The sequence below is a fragment of the Schistocerca americana genome, chromosome 4 (genome assembly GCF_021461395.2).
Source record: "Schistocerca americana isolate TAMUIC-IGC-003095 chromosome 4, iqSchAmer2.1, whole genome shotgun sequence".
Lineage (NCBI taxonomy): Eukaryota > Metazoa > Arthropoda > Insecta > Orthoptera > Acrididae > Schistocerca > Schistocerca americana.
The window spans coordinates 836,943,195-836,959,608 of record NC_060122.1 but is presented as its reverse complement, the minus strand read 5'-3'; the positions used below and the strand labels follow the sequence as shown (position 1 = coordinate 836,959,608).

At 42.8% G+C, this 16,414-nt stretch overlaps 1 protein-coding gene across 1 annotated transcript in view; it reads left to right on the top strand.

The window, feature by feature from the left end:
• LOC124613844 (dynein axonemal intermediate chain 2-like) overlaps positions 1-16,414 on the top strand; it is a 63,523-nt gene that overhangs the window by 45,896 nt on the left and 1,213 nt on the right. The window contains exon 3 of the mRNA XM_047142568.1: positions 5,413-5,559. Within this exon, the coding sequence (XP_046998524.1) occupies positions 5,413-5,559 (147 nt within the window). The remainder of the gene's footprint in view (positions 1-5,412; positions 5,560-16,414) is intronic.

Here is a 16,414-nt window from a genome sequence, read left to right as displayed (position 1 = left end):
TCTTCAACTTCGGCGATAATGGTCAGTCAACAGACGAGGTCGGCCTGTACGCTTTTGTGCTGTACGTGTCCCTTCACGTTTCCACTTCACTATCACATCCGATAGAGTTTATAAATTTAGAACATACCCCCAACACTTATAAAACATAGACAAAACCTCCTTTTGTCTTTGGCAAAGGGAGTTGAAATCCATGGGTACCAATTCCATCATTTCATTTGGTTTAATACTTTGCATGTCTTCAGAAGTAATTGGCAACTTCGGCACTTTGTCATTTATCATATGTTTCAACATTGCTATTCACCCTCTTTACCCAGTTGTCAACAATTACACAGTCTTAGTTTCTGTACACACTTTTTAGCACTTACATGCCGAGGATGAAACGAATGTAATGCATTATGCCATCCATGTACTCATCAGTCCAACACACCTTCCAGTCTTCCGAATTTTCGTCGCATCACGTTAACAATATTGAACTATGTACCTGCAATATTTTGTCAATTTATTGTCACTGTGTTACTTGAGCCCCTCTTTATTATTAAATTCAAATGGCTCTGAGCACTATGGGACTTAACATCGGAGGTCATCAGTCCCCTAGAACTTAGAACTACTTAAACCTAACTAACCTAACGACATCACACACATCCATGCCCGAGGCAGGATTCGAAACTGCGACCGTAGCAGTCGCACGGTTCCGGACTGAAGCGCCTAGAACCGCTCGGCCACCGCGGCCGGCTTTTATTATCATCCATAAGTCATCCTGATTCTGATACCTTCAAAGATTTTTGCAGATGCCATCAATTTTCTTCTCTCCCTAAATTCCTCTTATGTAAAACGATTTTACATGTTCCTCATTCGTATCATGTCCTGCTTCATCACTCTTTCCCATTGGCAGTCTCGATAAGTCATTTGGTACATTGTTCTGCGTACCCTTAACATGCACTATTTCAAACTGAAACTGTTGTAAAGACAATGCCCACCTTATTAATCGTCCCTGAATTAGTCTATGTTTTTGAGAAATGCAAGGGCTCTGTGATCAGCGCAAGTCACGGTTATAATTCTCCATAGATAATATCTGTGCTTCTCGAATTCCCAAGCTAATGCCAGCCTTCTCGCTCAGTCACACTCCAACTTTTCTCATGCCTAATTAATGATCCACTTGCAAAAGCTACATCATACTCAGCCAGCCTCCTAACAGTGTGTGGCGGAGGGATAATCTGCTACCACTAACTCATTCCCCCCTTCTCTGTTCCACTCACAGATTGTGCATAAGTAGAATGATTGTCAGTAAGCCTCTGTATTAGCTCTAATTTCTCGAATTTCCTTGTCGTTCTATGATCTTCCTTTTCATCCACAAAATTCTGGAAAAATTTAACTCCACTGCTGTTCCCACTTGAGTCAGTCCGTAAAGAAAATGACCGACAGAGGTCAAGAGGTGAAAATCCTCTCCTCCTTCGAAATCACCTCAAGTTCTTCAAAAGCTTCCCACAATTTTTCTGTACAGGTAAAAACCAACTTAGATAGGGACTGCTGAAGACCCACCTGAACTAAAAGTTCCTGTAATAATCACACAAACCCAGAAAGGACTATAGTTGCTTCTGATTTTTTGGAGATGGACACTCATTAATTACTTTTATTTTCTCACAGGCAGCTCTAATACCAGTTCCGGACACGATTCGACCTACAAATTTTATCTATTTTGTAATAAATTCACACTTTCTTAGCTTGAGGGTTATCCCTCTTTTCTTCAAGCTAGAACTACCTCATTCAGTAGGTTACAGTACTCTTCCCAAGATTCAGTGGCAGTCAAAGTTCATCCACATATATCATTATTTTGGAACTCAACTTCGATCCCAAAACCTGGTGTGATGCTATAAGCACTTTGACGTGGACGAAATTTTCTCTGCCTGTATCTAGCCGGCAAGGAGAGGAAAGGCTGTAGCGTAAAGGTGCTCACTACCGGTCTTTCACAGTGTTTTGTGGAGTGAGGACATGTGCCACTGTTGATAGAACTCCGTCGCCAGATTTTGCCCTCTCTCTTCCATTCATCCACAACAACACAGCCTCCATAAGAGTCCGCTGTACGAGCGCTCGTCACAGACGCCACAAGACACACGTTTCACTCTCTGTCTTAATATGATGTAAACAAACAAAATAAAAAATTTCACTTTCATTTAAAATAAATAAATTTTATCCTCCGAATACTAATGCTTTTGCCACTCAGAAACTTTTCTTTGCGAGTGTGAGAATTTCTCATCGGTGTCTGACCGTTTCTTGAGCGCCAAGGGATTACCTCTAATTGTGTCACCTTAATGCGGGATTAATGACTTTCCAAGGATATGACATTTTTCTTGGTACGAAACCAGGAAGTTTAATTTCCTGGGAGAGTGACGTGAAACTCCTGAATGATGAGCCATCCGTCAGCACAGAAACGCCTCTCATCAATGCGCTTCTACTCCGTGATTTCTTTTTAGATCTACAAAATAATAATATCATTGAATTAGTTTCATCGAGATGTAATATCCTGATGTCAAGAGTAGCATAGTTTCATTTTTTTAAATGTTAAAGCTTCTAACTTCATTATTACTGAAGTTGCGAGGACGCATTACTGTTTGCTCCATGTTCGTCTAGGTGCAAACAGATAAATAATGTGAAACTTGCTGGCAGATGAAAACTGTGTGCCTGACAGAGACTCGAACTCGGGACCTTTGCCTTCGGCGGGCAAGTGCTCTGTCGTCTCCTAGTGTATTTTTTATTGATACCCTTTACACTACTGAGTAAACAAAAACGCTACAAACAGAAAAGTTTTGACATTAAGAAACTAAAGTCAGAATAAATACAGAGAGCATACCAGGCGAAAATAGAAGAGGGGATTGAGAATTATACTGACACATCAAGTGAACATATAGAAATAATGTGGAAACAACGTAAGACTGGAATCCTCGAGGCAGCTGGGGAGGTTTTGGGACATGTACGGGCTAAAAGGAAGGAAGATTGCTTGGATGAAGAATGTATGAGAAGAATTGAGGACCGTAACATATTACAAATGAAATTATTTCAGAGCAGAACTAGAGGAAATCTGAATGAATATAATGAGAAGCGCCGTGTAGGTATGAGGGTTTGCAGAAAGAAGAAAAGAGCACTAGTAAAGAAAAAATTGGAAGAAATTGAACAGCTAGGAGAAGAGAAGCAAGTGCGTGAAATTTACCAAAAGATTGAAGAAGTAAAGGCTGGGTTTCAAGCCAGAACAAATATGTGTAGAAATAAAGAAGGGAATTTGATAGGGGAGAGTAATAAAATACTCGGCAGATAGGCAGAATACTTCCAAGAGTTACTGAACCCAGAAGTAGAAAGATTAGAACAAGAAGAACTGGTGGAAATAACTTATTATGGACCAGGGATCTTAACACCAGAACCCTATTAGGGGACGTGATACAAGGCATTAAGACCTTAGAAAATAAAAGGGCACCTGGAGAAGATGAGACCCAATCAGAACTACTCAAATATGGTGGGAAAGCTTTGTGGAAAGCAATACATAAAATAATACTGAACATCTTTCAGGAGGAGAGAGTGCCCCATACATAAAAAGGAGATAAATCAAGCAGCCAGAATTACCGAGGAATATCCCTGCTAAATACTAAACATAAAGTGTTCTCCAAGATCCTAACTAGAAGGCTTACTCCCTGTGTGGAAGACAGAATTGGAGACTATCAGAGTGGCTTTAGAAGAAATAGCTCAACAATTGACCAAATATTCACATTACACATACTACTTGAAAAATGTTATGAACATCAAATAAACATACATCAGCATTATATCGATTTTAAACAAGCCTATGATAGCATCTCAAGAGTGACATTGCGGAACGGGATGGAAGAAGCAGGAATACCTAAGAAGCCCGTTAAACTTACTATGATGACCCTCTGTGAAACCAACTGTAAAGTGAAAATACAGGACGAAATCTCCAGAGAAGTGGAAGTGAAGAAGGGACTGAGACAGGGTGACAAAAACTCCTCACTGCTATTCAATCTCTGCCGAGAAAAAGCCGTAAGTCAGATAGAGATAAATAGAGGAGGGACCTTTTTTAATCGGTCACTGCAGTACCTGGCCTTCGCAGATGATGTGGCATTACTCGCACAAAGCACCACTGTGCTGGATGATGCCTATCAACAACTGGAGAGAGGTGCAAAGAGACTTGGCCTGGTAGTCAATGTTGAAAAGACCAAATATATGGCAATGACGAACCAGTGAAATCTACCAAATCTCAGGATAGACGACAAGGAGTTTGGAAAGGGTGAGAGACTTCAAGTACCTCGAATCGATTATCACAGAGACAAATGACATCAGCAGTGGGGTGGAAGCTGGAATAGCAGCAGGCAACATACGCTACTTTGCCACACTACCGATGCTTAGGAGCTCATTTCTGTCACGAAAATCTAAAATCCTCATTTACAAAACAATTATAAGACCAGTCGTTATGTATGGTGCCGAGACATGGACCGTGACTGCAAATGAGGAAAGGATCCTTAGCATTTGGGAGAGAAAGGTTCTGTGTAAAATATACGGCCCAATATACGATCAAGAAGGCTGGCACATCTTTTTGAAGAACCTGACACTGTCACTACCATTAAAATAAGAAGACTGCGATGGGTAGGACACATGGTCAGAATGGAGGATGACAGATCATGTAAGAAGATTTGTGATGACGAGGCTGGAGGCAGACGACGAAAGGGACGTCCCAGAAAGAGATGGATGGACGGAGTTGAAGAAGACATGAAAAAGCTGGGTGTCAGAGGATGGAGACGGATAGCTATGTACCGGATAGAATGGCAGGATATTGTGGTTCAGGCCAAGACCCTCCGAGGGCTGTAGAGCCGAGTAGTAGTAGTAGTAGTAGATACGCTTTACAAATCTTTCTCTGACAAAATGTCTTTGGAAATTTCCTGACAGATTAAAACGGTGTGCCGTACAGGGACTCGAACATCGGTGTCCTTGCGTTTCACAAGTACCGGTACCGACTGAGCCACCCAAGCGCGACTCGCGACCCGCCCATTCTGAAGCTGACAGGCGCACCAGAGTGTCGCTATTTTCGAGTCCTGAAACAAGCTTCAGTGTTTGGTTGTTTTATGCGGGATGATAAGTAAAAGTCGAGGCTACATCAAAACTATTCCTATACATCCTTTCCCTACGCTCTGTCATAAAATGTGTGTTGCTTGTAGACCAAGCATTTCTGGATTAGTTACTACAGCTTTTTAAGGAATTTTTTACTGGAAAGGTACTGTTAAGGGACTAGCTGACGTATTTGTTGTGAAATCTCCAGGCATGACCCTGTTTGCTCTGAAAATCATATTTTAAACAATTAACTATTCTAAATACTTTTCAGAAATAGCTATAAAACTTCGTTGCCTTCGACAGGTGTGTGACGAAGCGCTGACGTGCCTCAGAGTGCACGACCAGGGCCTGCACGTTGCTGTGGGCAACTCTCTCGGGACAGTCAACCTGATCGAATTGTCTGAGAATTTAGCTGACGCGCCCAAGAAAGAAAGGGGAATTTTAGCTACCGTAAGTTTTTTCTTGTAAGTTAATTAAGTAAATCATTATAACATTTGACATCTGGAAACTAAAAGAAAATATTTGAATTCTGCCTTATGTGTTCCGTACCTTGAGCGAACAAATATTTATTGAATAAAACTATTGTTGTGGCTTCACCGCAACTTATTTATTTTCCTCCCAAGTACAAGACGTTTTTGAGACACTGGTTCCGCTTTCAGCTGTCTCTAGGGCATACTTCGGAACCACATCGACATTAAGTCGTCTTCCGATACGATGTGATTCCAAAGTACGTCAAGCAGATAGTTGTATATGGACGCAAAATCTTCAGCCTGTCCTATAATTTTAAGTGAAGTAAACATTGATTGCAAGCAGTAACTGTAATAACTTGTAGCGGAGGCATGAGGGTGGTCTTTTCAGTGTATATCTACATTTTGGATATATTTGCTGTTAGATTTCTATTACTATATTTATTGTAGTTAATTTGCATTGTGCGATATTTTGTTCTCACGCCTCCTGAGTTACTGGCATTGTTACTTAAAACACTGCTCTGTGGCACAAAGAGCAGCAGAAGTTGCCGGTGGCCGCTTGGAGCCGTAGCAGTACTCGGCAGGTTCTGTCTGTCTGCAGGCGCCGCACACATGTGTCTTCTGTAAACCGATGCCCATCACGGATCTAGTCGCCTTCCCAGCTGTCACTTATTCTGCACCATCAGTATATGTTAACCATATCTTAACTGCGAAAACAATAGCGTTGTCTGCAGCGAAGGATAGCTTGTAAAGATTTACACCTTTCCCTTCTCGTGCCTTAGTGAATAATGTGTCACACGGTCGAGTACCTTTTTATCACACGATCTGTGACTCTGTGCCATTCTCACGCGTGAAGGGAAGATGAATAACAGTCAGGCATCTGTTGAACAGGTAAAATCTTGTAAGATTTTTCCAGACGAATCACACTCCTCCACTTGGTCTCTACACTGTTTGTCTCCACATCTAAATGTGTACTCTCCAAGTCACTATAAAGAGCATAACACAAGATAATTTCTATTGCGTGTATTATGATTCGTTTCCATTCACTTCACAGATGGAGTGTGCGAAAAATGATTCGTCGTAAGTCTGTATCCCCCTGTAGAGTGATGTACACTACCTGACAAGCACGTGAAGCACACAGAACAGACATTCGGATGTGATCGTAACTTGGGACGCTCACACACCGTCATCGGACATGTAAAAGATTAGTGCTGCAAGTCTCTCTCAGACGCAGAGCTGCCAGCGGAGAGCATTTCTGCTTATGGTGTTGAGGTGTCGTTACCAAGCCTGGTGGGGTTTACACGGGGCGTGAACAGCGTCAGCTGTCGAGCCATCACTGTGAAGGGCACGGAGACGCCACGTACTCGTACGAGACAGCATTATCTGCACCAGACGGAGTCTGAAAGGGCCTCGCTGTCGGTCTCCGTTTGGTCGCCTGGTTGAACCGCATCGAGATTTGGACACACCACGGCTGAGCACCACCATCTAGGATCGCTGTACTGTGCATGAGTCTCATCATAACCAACTCACACCTCCGTCTCCCAATCTGAGAACAGGTAATGGACTCCCTCCAACGTTATGTAACATCCCACACCAGCAGGATTAGGTTATTACTGTGCCGTTACCACCACTACACGAATTGCTACTTTTGGAGTGACTCGTGATTGGGAAGCATAGATTGCTGATTAATGTCATCGCATTGTGTTCAGCGATGAATCGCAGTTCCGAACCACGCTGGATCACCATCATCGGTAAGTATGGGACGACCTGGGAACGCGTTCCATTCTTCCAGTGTTTTGGAGAGGCGCAACGGTGTTACTACTGGCGTCATTTTTAAACAATGGCTTTCATTTTTTATGTGCTACAGTTCTTTTGTCAATTTATGAAAATTTCTCCCAAAATTAAGTTTTTTTTCAAATGTGTGAAAACATGTTCCAAGGTATAAATGGTCATGTAACTCGGAATAAATAGTTCATTCAGATTTAAACGCGTTGCAATCGAGAAAATCTTGTCTGTACCGTATTTAATCGTATATTTGGTACGTTATTACTCTACCAAACACCAACAATCAGTAAATGAAATCAAATAAAGTAGAACAATGAACAAAAACCAGTTGCAGGTTAAATACATGTTGTAATGGAAGCTACTGGAATCCCATATTTTTATTTTCAAAACAGATAAAAATGTTAAGACATTTAAAAAAAGTCAGTTTGCAAATATGACAAAGTATGTGATAAAACACTTGCTTCTGTTTCAAGATATGCAATGGTGCAGGGCTGATGATGTGTGGCGTAATTGACCATATATTATACAAATAGGTCCGAAAATTTATAGCATTTTGTCCATCATAAAATTCTGTACTTGAGGAATTAGCAATACTTTCGCAATAGTTTGAATATGCTATACAGCACTTAAAAATGTAGAACACGGAATATTAACAAATGCTGCACAAAACACAACTTCATGTCTAACAACAAAGCTGTACAAAATGGCGGAAAATGCTTATGGTGGTCTCTACTGTGCATTCATTTACAAAATTCTAAAATCAGTCACTAGACTGAAGTACAGACCAAAAAACACGCTGTGTTCCTGGGTGGACCACCCTCTAGGCACAGTACCCTCCCCTGTACGTAGACCATAGTCTGGAGGCACGACGGCAGTCCACGGTTCGATATGCCACGCTTTCCCTAAACTTCTTAAGTGAAACGCTGGTATGATTCCTTTGAAAGGATAAGACCAGTTTCCTTCCCCATCCTTTCTGCCACATGTCTAACACATTCATTGCCTTTGGGATATAAAACCTCAAACTTCATACCATTCTTTTTTTCAGTCTTTTAACCTTGCACCTTGAATGTGAGGAATAATTCACGTCCAAACGATCCCTACCTAAAAAGCACAATTGTTGCAAACAAACCACCGTTTCCCCCTTCCCCTCAAATCTATAGCCAAACCGTAAAACAGTCTTAAATATTGTAATTTTCTTTTCACGCTTCGATTTCTATTTATTTATTTGTCCATCAGGCCTTGTTGGTACACAGAATGTACAGAAGATGTTGGACATCATTTAGCAAAATATTGTTTCTTTCATTTTACATCATTTAAAGTCTTATGGCTATCCTAATTATTATTGCTACATTATTTGTATTTATTCAGCAGTTACACTGTTACTATGGTTTCAGTGGATAGGACTGGTACATTATTATTGATACTGGCACATTATTGTAAATCGAAATAATCTTCTGAACCCTGCTATGTTTGTTATTGATTGAATGTTACTTGGCAGTTTTCTGAATATCTTTTTTCGAAGGTGTGTAACTCCATATTTGCAGAGCTTAGTTTTTTAATGGAGCATATGGAGATCCATTTTTTACCTTGTATTGTGAATGTGCACATTTACATTTTTGAGGAAGAATGCGGGATTTTCAGTCGCATACTGCTGTATGAATGCTATGGTTTCATAAATATGAAGGCATGGAAGTGGGAGGACATGCAGTTATCTGAAGAGTGGCTTGCAATATTATCTATGGTTCTTAAACTTGTGTCATCAGCAAACTGGTAAGCATTTTGACACTGAATGTTTGTTTGTACATCATTTACATATGGGAGGAAGAGCACTGGTCCCAGTACTGATCCTTGGGGAACACCGTGTTTCATGCCTTGGTAATTTCAGTAATGGTTTGTGATTTTCTTGCAGTCAGTGTGTGACATGTCCACTGTTTCTTTCTGTCCACAAAGGTACGACCTGACCCAGTCATTTGGTGTGCCTCTGATGCCTACTAGATTTAATTTCTGTAGGAGTGCTTCATGACCTAAAAATCGAATTCTTTTGTCAAGTCAAAGCACGCGCCAGTGATATATTCGCCACTGTCTACTTTCTAGTAAATTTCCCTTAGGAATTCTCAGATAGCACTGTTGGTTCAGCGGTTCATCCTAAACCCCTGTTATGCTGTGGATAGGATTTGCTCTTCACAATCTTTAATTATGTAACATTCAGTATTTCACCGCAAGTACAATATGAGGGCCTCAAATAAAAAATGAGATTTGATAAATGCACTTATAGCAATCTCTTCGCCATGATAACATATACCTACCTATTTACGTCGGGTAAAATTTGTCAGCAGTGGTTGATTATGTACTTCTATATTCCTCACGTCTCCTGCATGGTGAATGGTCACAGATCTGTTGTTACTGCATGGTGTTTACTCTGATTATTTAAGATATTCAGCACAGAAAATCAAAAAAAGGTGATTCCATATTATTGCAAGAAGCCAAATTGAAAAATTCGATATGGAAGAAAGTTGCTCATTATTTAGTGGTACTAAGAGAAATGAAAGATGTAATGTGCTGTTACGCGTGTAAAAAAATGTGTTCCCACACTGGACACAAAGCTTGTACTTTAAATTTGTTAAAACGTGAGCGTAAGACAGAACAAAGTAGTATAATACTAAGAGAGACGTAAAAATTCCTTGACGTTCCACCAAATCTGAAGGTAACTGTGGCAAAAAACTGGCCAGTCTTGTTGTCAAAGACAGTTTATCGTTGAAACGGATTTCTCGAGATGGCGTATTATCACGCTCCCATAGTTATGCTGCCGTTAACAGCACGACACACGTGACTGCATTACGAGTGATGGGAACTGTAGACTGCTCATGAATGGCATCGAATTGTGTTCAGTGATGAGTTGCACTTCTGCACTGCCCCAAATGATCATCGTTGGCGAGTATGGCGAGGCCCAAGGGAGAAGGCCCATTATTCCAACGTTTTAGAGGGGCAAAGGCGGCGGTACTCGCGGCATCATGGCGTGGGTAGCTGTCTGGAATGACTTCAGGTCGCAGCTGGTAATGAATGAGGGAACTCTGGCGTACAACGGTACACCACGGACAGCGTACATCCTCACATAATAAGTTCTCGTGTGACAGTAGGCTATCGTGGTGCCATTTTTCAACATAACATGCTCGTCTGTATATGGCATGCATCTCTACGACCTCTACTTGAGTTGAGATCTTCTCAAGACCAGCAACTTCCGCAGATATTTCCCCGATAAAACATGTGTGGCACCAGTTCAGATGTGAACTCCGTCCCAGTTTCAGTATCCGTGATATTAAGGACCAGTTAGAACAGCTGTGTGCTAGCTTGCCTCAAGAGAGGATGCAGACAGCTTTGTGGTACTCTCCCCAACCGTACCAATGAATGCATCCATGCAGGCGGAGGTGCAATGTCATATTGATAAGTGGTCTCATGCTACCACATTATTTGTAAATTAGACTCGATTTTGTAATCACTCAATTGACATCACATAGCCTCTCAGCTAGCCAAGTTTCATTTCGTTTCCTGCTTCCGTCCTGGGTGCTTCGCTGTTTTTGCCTGGTAGTTATGTCCCTACCAGCTCATCTTAACGGTGGTGTGGAGACAGACCCCAGTGGAGAACCTCTCTCTACAACTGTCGAACAGCAACTAACTACTTAAATTTTTTGTATTGTGTGGTAGCCCTGACCCCAGCTACGAGCGCTCTTCGCTTTCTGTGTTACGAGATAAGTACTCTAGCTAGTAATTAACTGTTTATGCTGTGTATTCTATAGTATTTATGTGTATTAGTGTCAGATAGGCTTGATAAATTGAAGATTTCAGTTTTTATTTGCGTTTGAATAGGAAAAGCGGAGTATCTGTTTAGGACAGATTCGCGTTACGCAAACGTTCGTTTACATCCTTAACTGACGTTACATACGCGGGATTATCAATTAAGTCAGTGTACAATACTCAGTATTTACGTTTATTACTGTCATTTAGACTCGATACATTGAAGGTAGCAGTTTTTATAGCTTTATTAGGTCATTTTCGCGTGTACGTAAACGTTTGTTTACATTATGAATACGAGGGATAATCAGTAGGTGTAGCTTACCGTAGGTTACTGTTTAATTCTTTAATAATATTTACTACATAGCCCTAGCAGTTTATTGTAGGTCACTGTTTCTTTCTTTAGTATTCACTAGATAGCCCCTAGCAGGAAAACGAACACCAGATCTAGCTTCTACCGTATATTTTTATTGTTTTTCGTTGTTGAGTGTCCTTTTTGCCAACTAGCGTGTAGCTGTTAACGTTGTGTGGCAGTAGGATTCCTTAAGTTTCTTACAGTAAATCACATATTAACTAGAGGGATAGGGACTGTGTCTGTTGTGTGCGGATGCAGGAGGAGTTGGCCGCAGTCCAAGCGCAGCTGGAAGCTTTGTTGGCCACAGTCAACAAGCTCCAGAGTGCCACCTTGAGGTGCGGTGGGAATTGGGTGCCTGGGGCAGCCTCTGCTGTACTATACGTGCACGGGGGGGGGGGGGGGGGGGGATGTCACACCTCTCTGTCACTGAGCCGACCTCTCAGGTGCGACTGAGCCGGCTGGCCCTCTCTCACCTCAGTGTGGGTGGCGGACTGTGTCGAGGTCTCGAGCCTCAAGGCGAAGGCTGCATGGGGGATGCAGGCTCCTGCCAAACCCTATGCACTTTGCAAATAGATTCAGTGTGCTATCTGATAATGGGGGGGGGGGGGGGGGGGGGGGAAGGCTGAGCCAGATCAGAATGCGCCTTCTGCCGGGATAGTGGCCGCTCCTTTAGCAAGGTCTGGACAGGCACGTGGGGGTAGGGGTTTGTTAGTTATTGGGAGCTCCAAAGTTAGGCGGGTCATGGAGCTCCTCAGGAACAAAGCGTTAGGGGGGGGGGGGGGTTCACTCGGTGTGCTTGCCGGGGAGCGCCTTGCCCGGGATGTGGAAGAGGCTCTTCTGGCGGCTATCGAGAGTGCGGGGTGCAGCCAGCTGCAGATTGTTGCGCATGTCGGCACCAACGATACCTGTTGTCGGGGTTCCGAGGAAGTCCTTGGGTCCTTTCGACGGCTGGCTAAATTGGCCAAGTCTGCCTCCATCTCTCGAGGAGTGGAAGCCAAGCTGATGATTTGCAGCGTCGTACCCAGGGTGGACTGAAATCCTGTGGTTTGGAGTCGAGTGGGGAATCTAAACCAGAGGCTACGTAGACTCTGTGACGAAAATGGTTGTGGATTCCTCGACCTACGCTATGGGGTGGAAGGTTGTAGGACGCCCCTCGATAGATCAGTGGTGCACTACACACAGGAAGCAGCTACATGGACAGCGCAGTACTTGTGGTGAGCACATGAGGTTTTTTAGATTAGGTTCCTCCCCACGGGAAACAAACCGTTGGCCTGAAAAATTACCTGTTCACGCCACTGGTGTTGGTGTACCAACTGTAAAAGTTGTTAGTTCGCCTAAACAGGTCGTTCCAAAGGATTTAAATACGATAAATCTCATTTTAGTAAATTGTCAAAGTGTCTGTTACAAAATCCCCCAGTTACTCTCCGTAATAAACAGTAGTAATGCCAATATTGTATTAGGTACCGAAAGTTGGTTGAAATCAGACATAAAAAGCAGTGAAATTTTGAACTCTGATTGGACAATGTTTAGGAAGGATAGGACTGATGCTATGGGAGGTAGTGTGTTCATTGCAGTTAAAAACTGTTTAGACGCAGTTGAGATCGATACTGCGTCGGACTGTGAAATAGTCTTGATAAAGCTGTCAATCAGACAAGGACTGACCATTGTATTAGGATGTTTTTATAGACCACCAACATACGCAACAAAGCCGCAGAACGTTTGAGGGAATGTCTTGAGTACATACAAATAAATATCCAAATTATCCATTAATTAGAGGTGGAGACTTTAATCTGGCATCCATTGACTGGGAAAATTACGCATTTATCACAGGGGGCAGGAGCAAGTTATTCTAGGAGCGCTCTCAACATACAACCTTGAGCAATTGGGTAGAAAGACAACTCGAGATAGGAACATATTAGATATCTTGACGACAAACGGACCTGATCTTTTTGAGCAACTTAATCTAGAAGAAGGTATTCTACATCTATCTACTTCTACATTTATACTCCGCAAGTCACCCAACAGTGTGTGGCGGAGGGCATTTTACGTGCCACTGTCATTACCTCCCTTTCCTGTTCCTGTCGCGTATGGTTCGCGGGAAGAACGACTGTCTGAAAGCCTCCGTGCGCGCTCTAATCTCTCTAATGTTACATTCGTGATCTCCTCGGGAGGTATAAGTAGGGGGAAGCAATATATTCGATACCTCGTCCAGAAACGCACCCTCTCGAAACCTGGACAGCAAGCTACACCGCGATGCAGAGCGCCTCTCTTGCAGAGTCTGCCACTCGAGTTTGCTGAACATCTCCGTAACGCTATCACCCTTACCAACCCTGTGACGAAACGCGCCGCCCTTCTTTGGATCTTCTCTATCTCCTCCGTCAACCCGACCTTGTACGGATCCCACACTGATGAGCAATACTCGAGTGTAGGTCGAACGAGATTAGCGATCATAATATTGTTGTGGCTTCTATGTCTGTGGAAGTTGCAAAAAAACCAAAGAAATAGCGTAGAGTTTTCTTGTTTGGGAAAGCAAATAAACATGTCATTAATGAATGTCTTCATAGTCAGCTCGAAACATTCACCGTGGGACTCAAAGATATTGAGCATCTTTGGTCGGAATTTAAAGCTATTGTCCACCACGTGATAGAGAAATATGTGCCTAGCAAAAACGTAGGGGAGGGAAAGGATCCACCTTGGTACAACAAACATACTAGGAAGTTGCTGAGAAAGCAGAGAATTTTGCACAGTCGTTGTAAGCGTAGTTACTGCCCCGCTGGCAAACAGAAATTATGCGAAATGAAAGCAGCTTCCTTTAACGAATTTGAAAGGTATATTTTATCTGCAGATTCTAAAAGTAACCGCAAAAAATTTTGGTCGTACGTAAAATCTATGAACGCTCCAAATAATTCAATACCTTCTCTTGCTGACAGTACGGGTAATGTAACTGATGATGATAAACAGAAGGCCGAAATTCTAAACCTAGCTTTCAAAAACTCGTTTACGGTTGAGGACCGCAGCACCATTCCCCCTTTCAATTATCGAACAAACGCAAGGATGGTTGATATCTGGGATTGTAAAACAGTTAAGATCCTTATACGCCAGGAAGGCTTCTGGTCCAGACGGTATCCCCGTAAGATTTTATGTTGACTATGTTACAAATATAGCACCATTTGTATCCATAATCTATCAGAGATCATTGGAACAGCGGAAAGTTCCACGGGACTGGAAGAAGACCCAGGTCATAGCAATCTATAAAAAGGGTAAAAAATCGGATGCAGATAATTACCGGCCAATTTCACTGACATTGGTTTGTTGTAGAATCATGGAACATATTTTGTGTTCAGACATAATGACCTTTCTAGACTGTGAGAGGCTCACCTGCAGAAACCAGCACGTTTTTAGGAAACAGCGGTATTGCGAGACACAGCTGGCCCTCTTTGTGCATGATATACAACAGGCTCTAGATACCGGCTGCCAGGTTGATGCCTTATTTCTCGACTTTCGAAAGGCGTTCGACTCAGTTCCGCACTGTCGCTTGCTAGAAAAAGTGCGGGCTTACGGTCTATCCGATAACATATGCGGTTGGATATAAAGTTTTCTAACAGACAGGGAGCAGTATGTCGTCCTGAACGGGGTAACTTCAACAGAAACAAGAGTAACTTCATGTGTGCCCCAGGGCAGCGTAATAGGTCCGCTGCTTTTTACGATTTACGTAAACGATCTTGTTGATGGTACTGAAAGCGGCATTAGACTGTTTGCCGATGATGCAATAGTCTATAGGAAAGTAGTATCACACGACAGTTGTGAACAAATCAATGATGATCTCCAGAAAATAAATGCGTGGTGAAATTACTGGCAGTTATCTCTCAATATTAGTAAGTGTAACCTAGTGCATATAACAAGAGCGAAAATCCCCATTAATGTACGAGTACAAAATAAATGCCCAGTCTTTGGAAGCGGTGACATCCGTCAGGTATGTGGGTGTGACTATTCGGAATGATCTCAAATGGAATGATCAGATTACACAAGTAACAGGCAAGACGAACTGTAGATTGCGGTTTATTGGTAGAATCCTGAAGCGATGCAGTCCTTCAACAAAGGAAATAGCTTACAATGTTAGTTCGTCCGTCTTAGAGTACTGTTCGCCCGTATGGGACCCTGACCAGTTAGGTCTGGTTCAAGAGGTTGAGAGGGTCGAAAGAAGAGCGGCAAGATTCGTGACTGGTACATTTAGCCATCGCGAGAGCGTTACAAATCTCACAGAAAGTTTGAAGTGGGACACACTTGCAGATAGACGGCGCGCTAAACGAAAGGGTTTGCTCACTAAATTCCGAAATCCGACCTTCGCCGTGGATGTAGAGCATATATTATTACCACCAACTTTCAAATCGCGCAATGATGACAATTGAAAAATAAGGGAAATGAGAGCTCGTACTGAGGCGTTCAGACACTAGTATTTCCCTCGAGCGATCCGCGAGGAAACAGGGGGGGAGGGGGGAAATATGACTTCCGCGCGAATACTGCCCTCCGCCACACACCGCTTGGTGGTTAGTGGAGTATATACGTAGATGTACGCTCTATACTTGAAGTATTATCCTTTTACTGTTATCTCTGAAAAAGCTTTATAATCTCCTTGTAGTATTTCATTTTAATGGAATACAGTATGCTGCTGATAAGTAACTTAGACTGATCAGTCAGAGCAGTGTGACCGCCTACGTAACAGCCGGTGTGGCCGCCTCTGGCACGGATAACAGCGGCGACACGACACGACACGGCGTGGAAGCAGTGAGGCCCTGGCCCGTCGCTGGAGGCAGTCAGCGTCGCACCTGCACGTGTACACGGATCAACTGCTGGGGAGGGGGACGATGAGCTCTGGCTCGACGTTCAACAGCGTCCAGGGATATGGTCA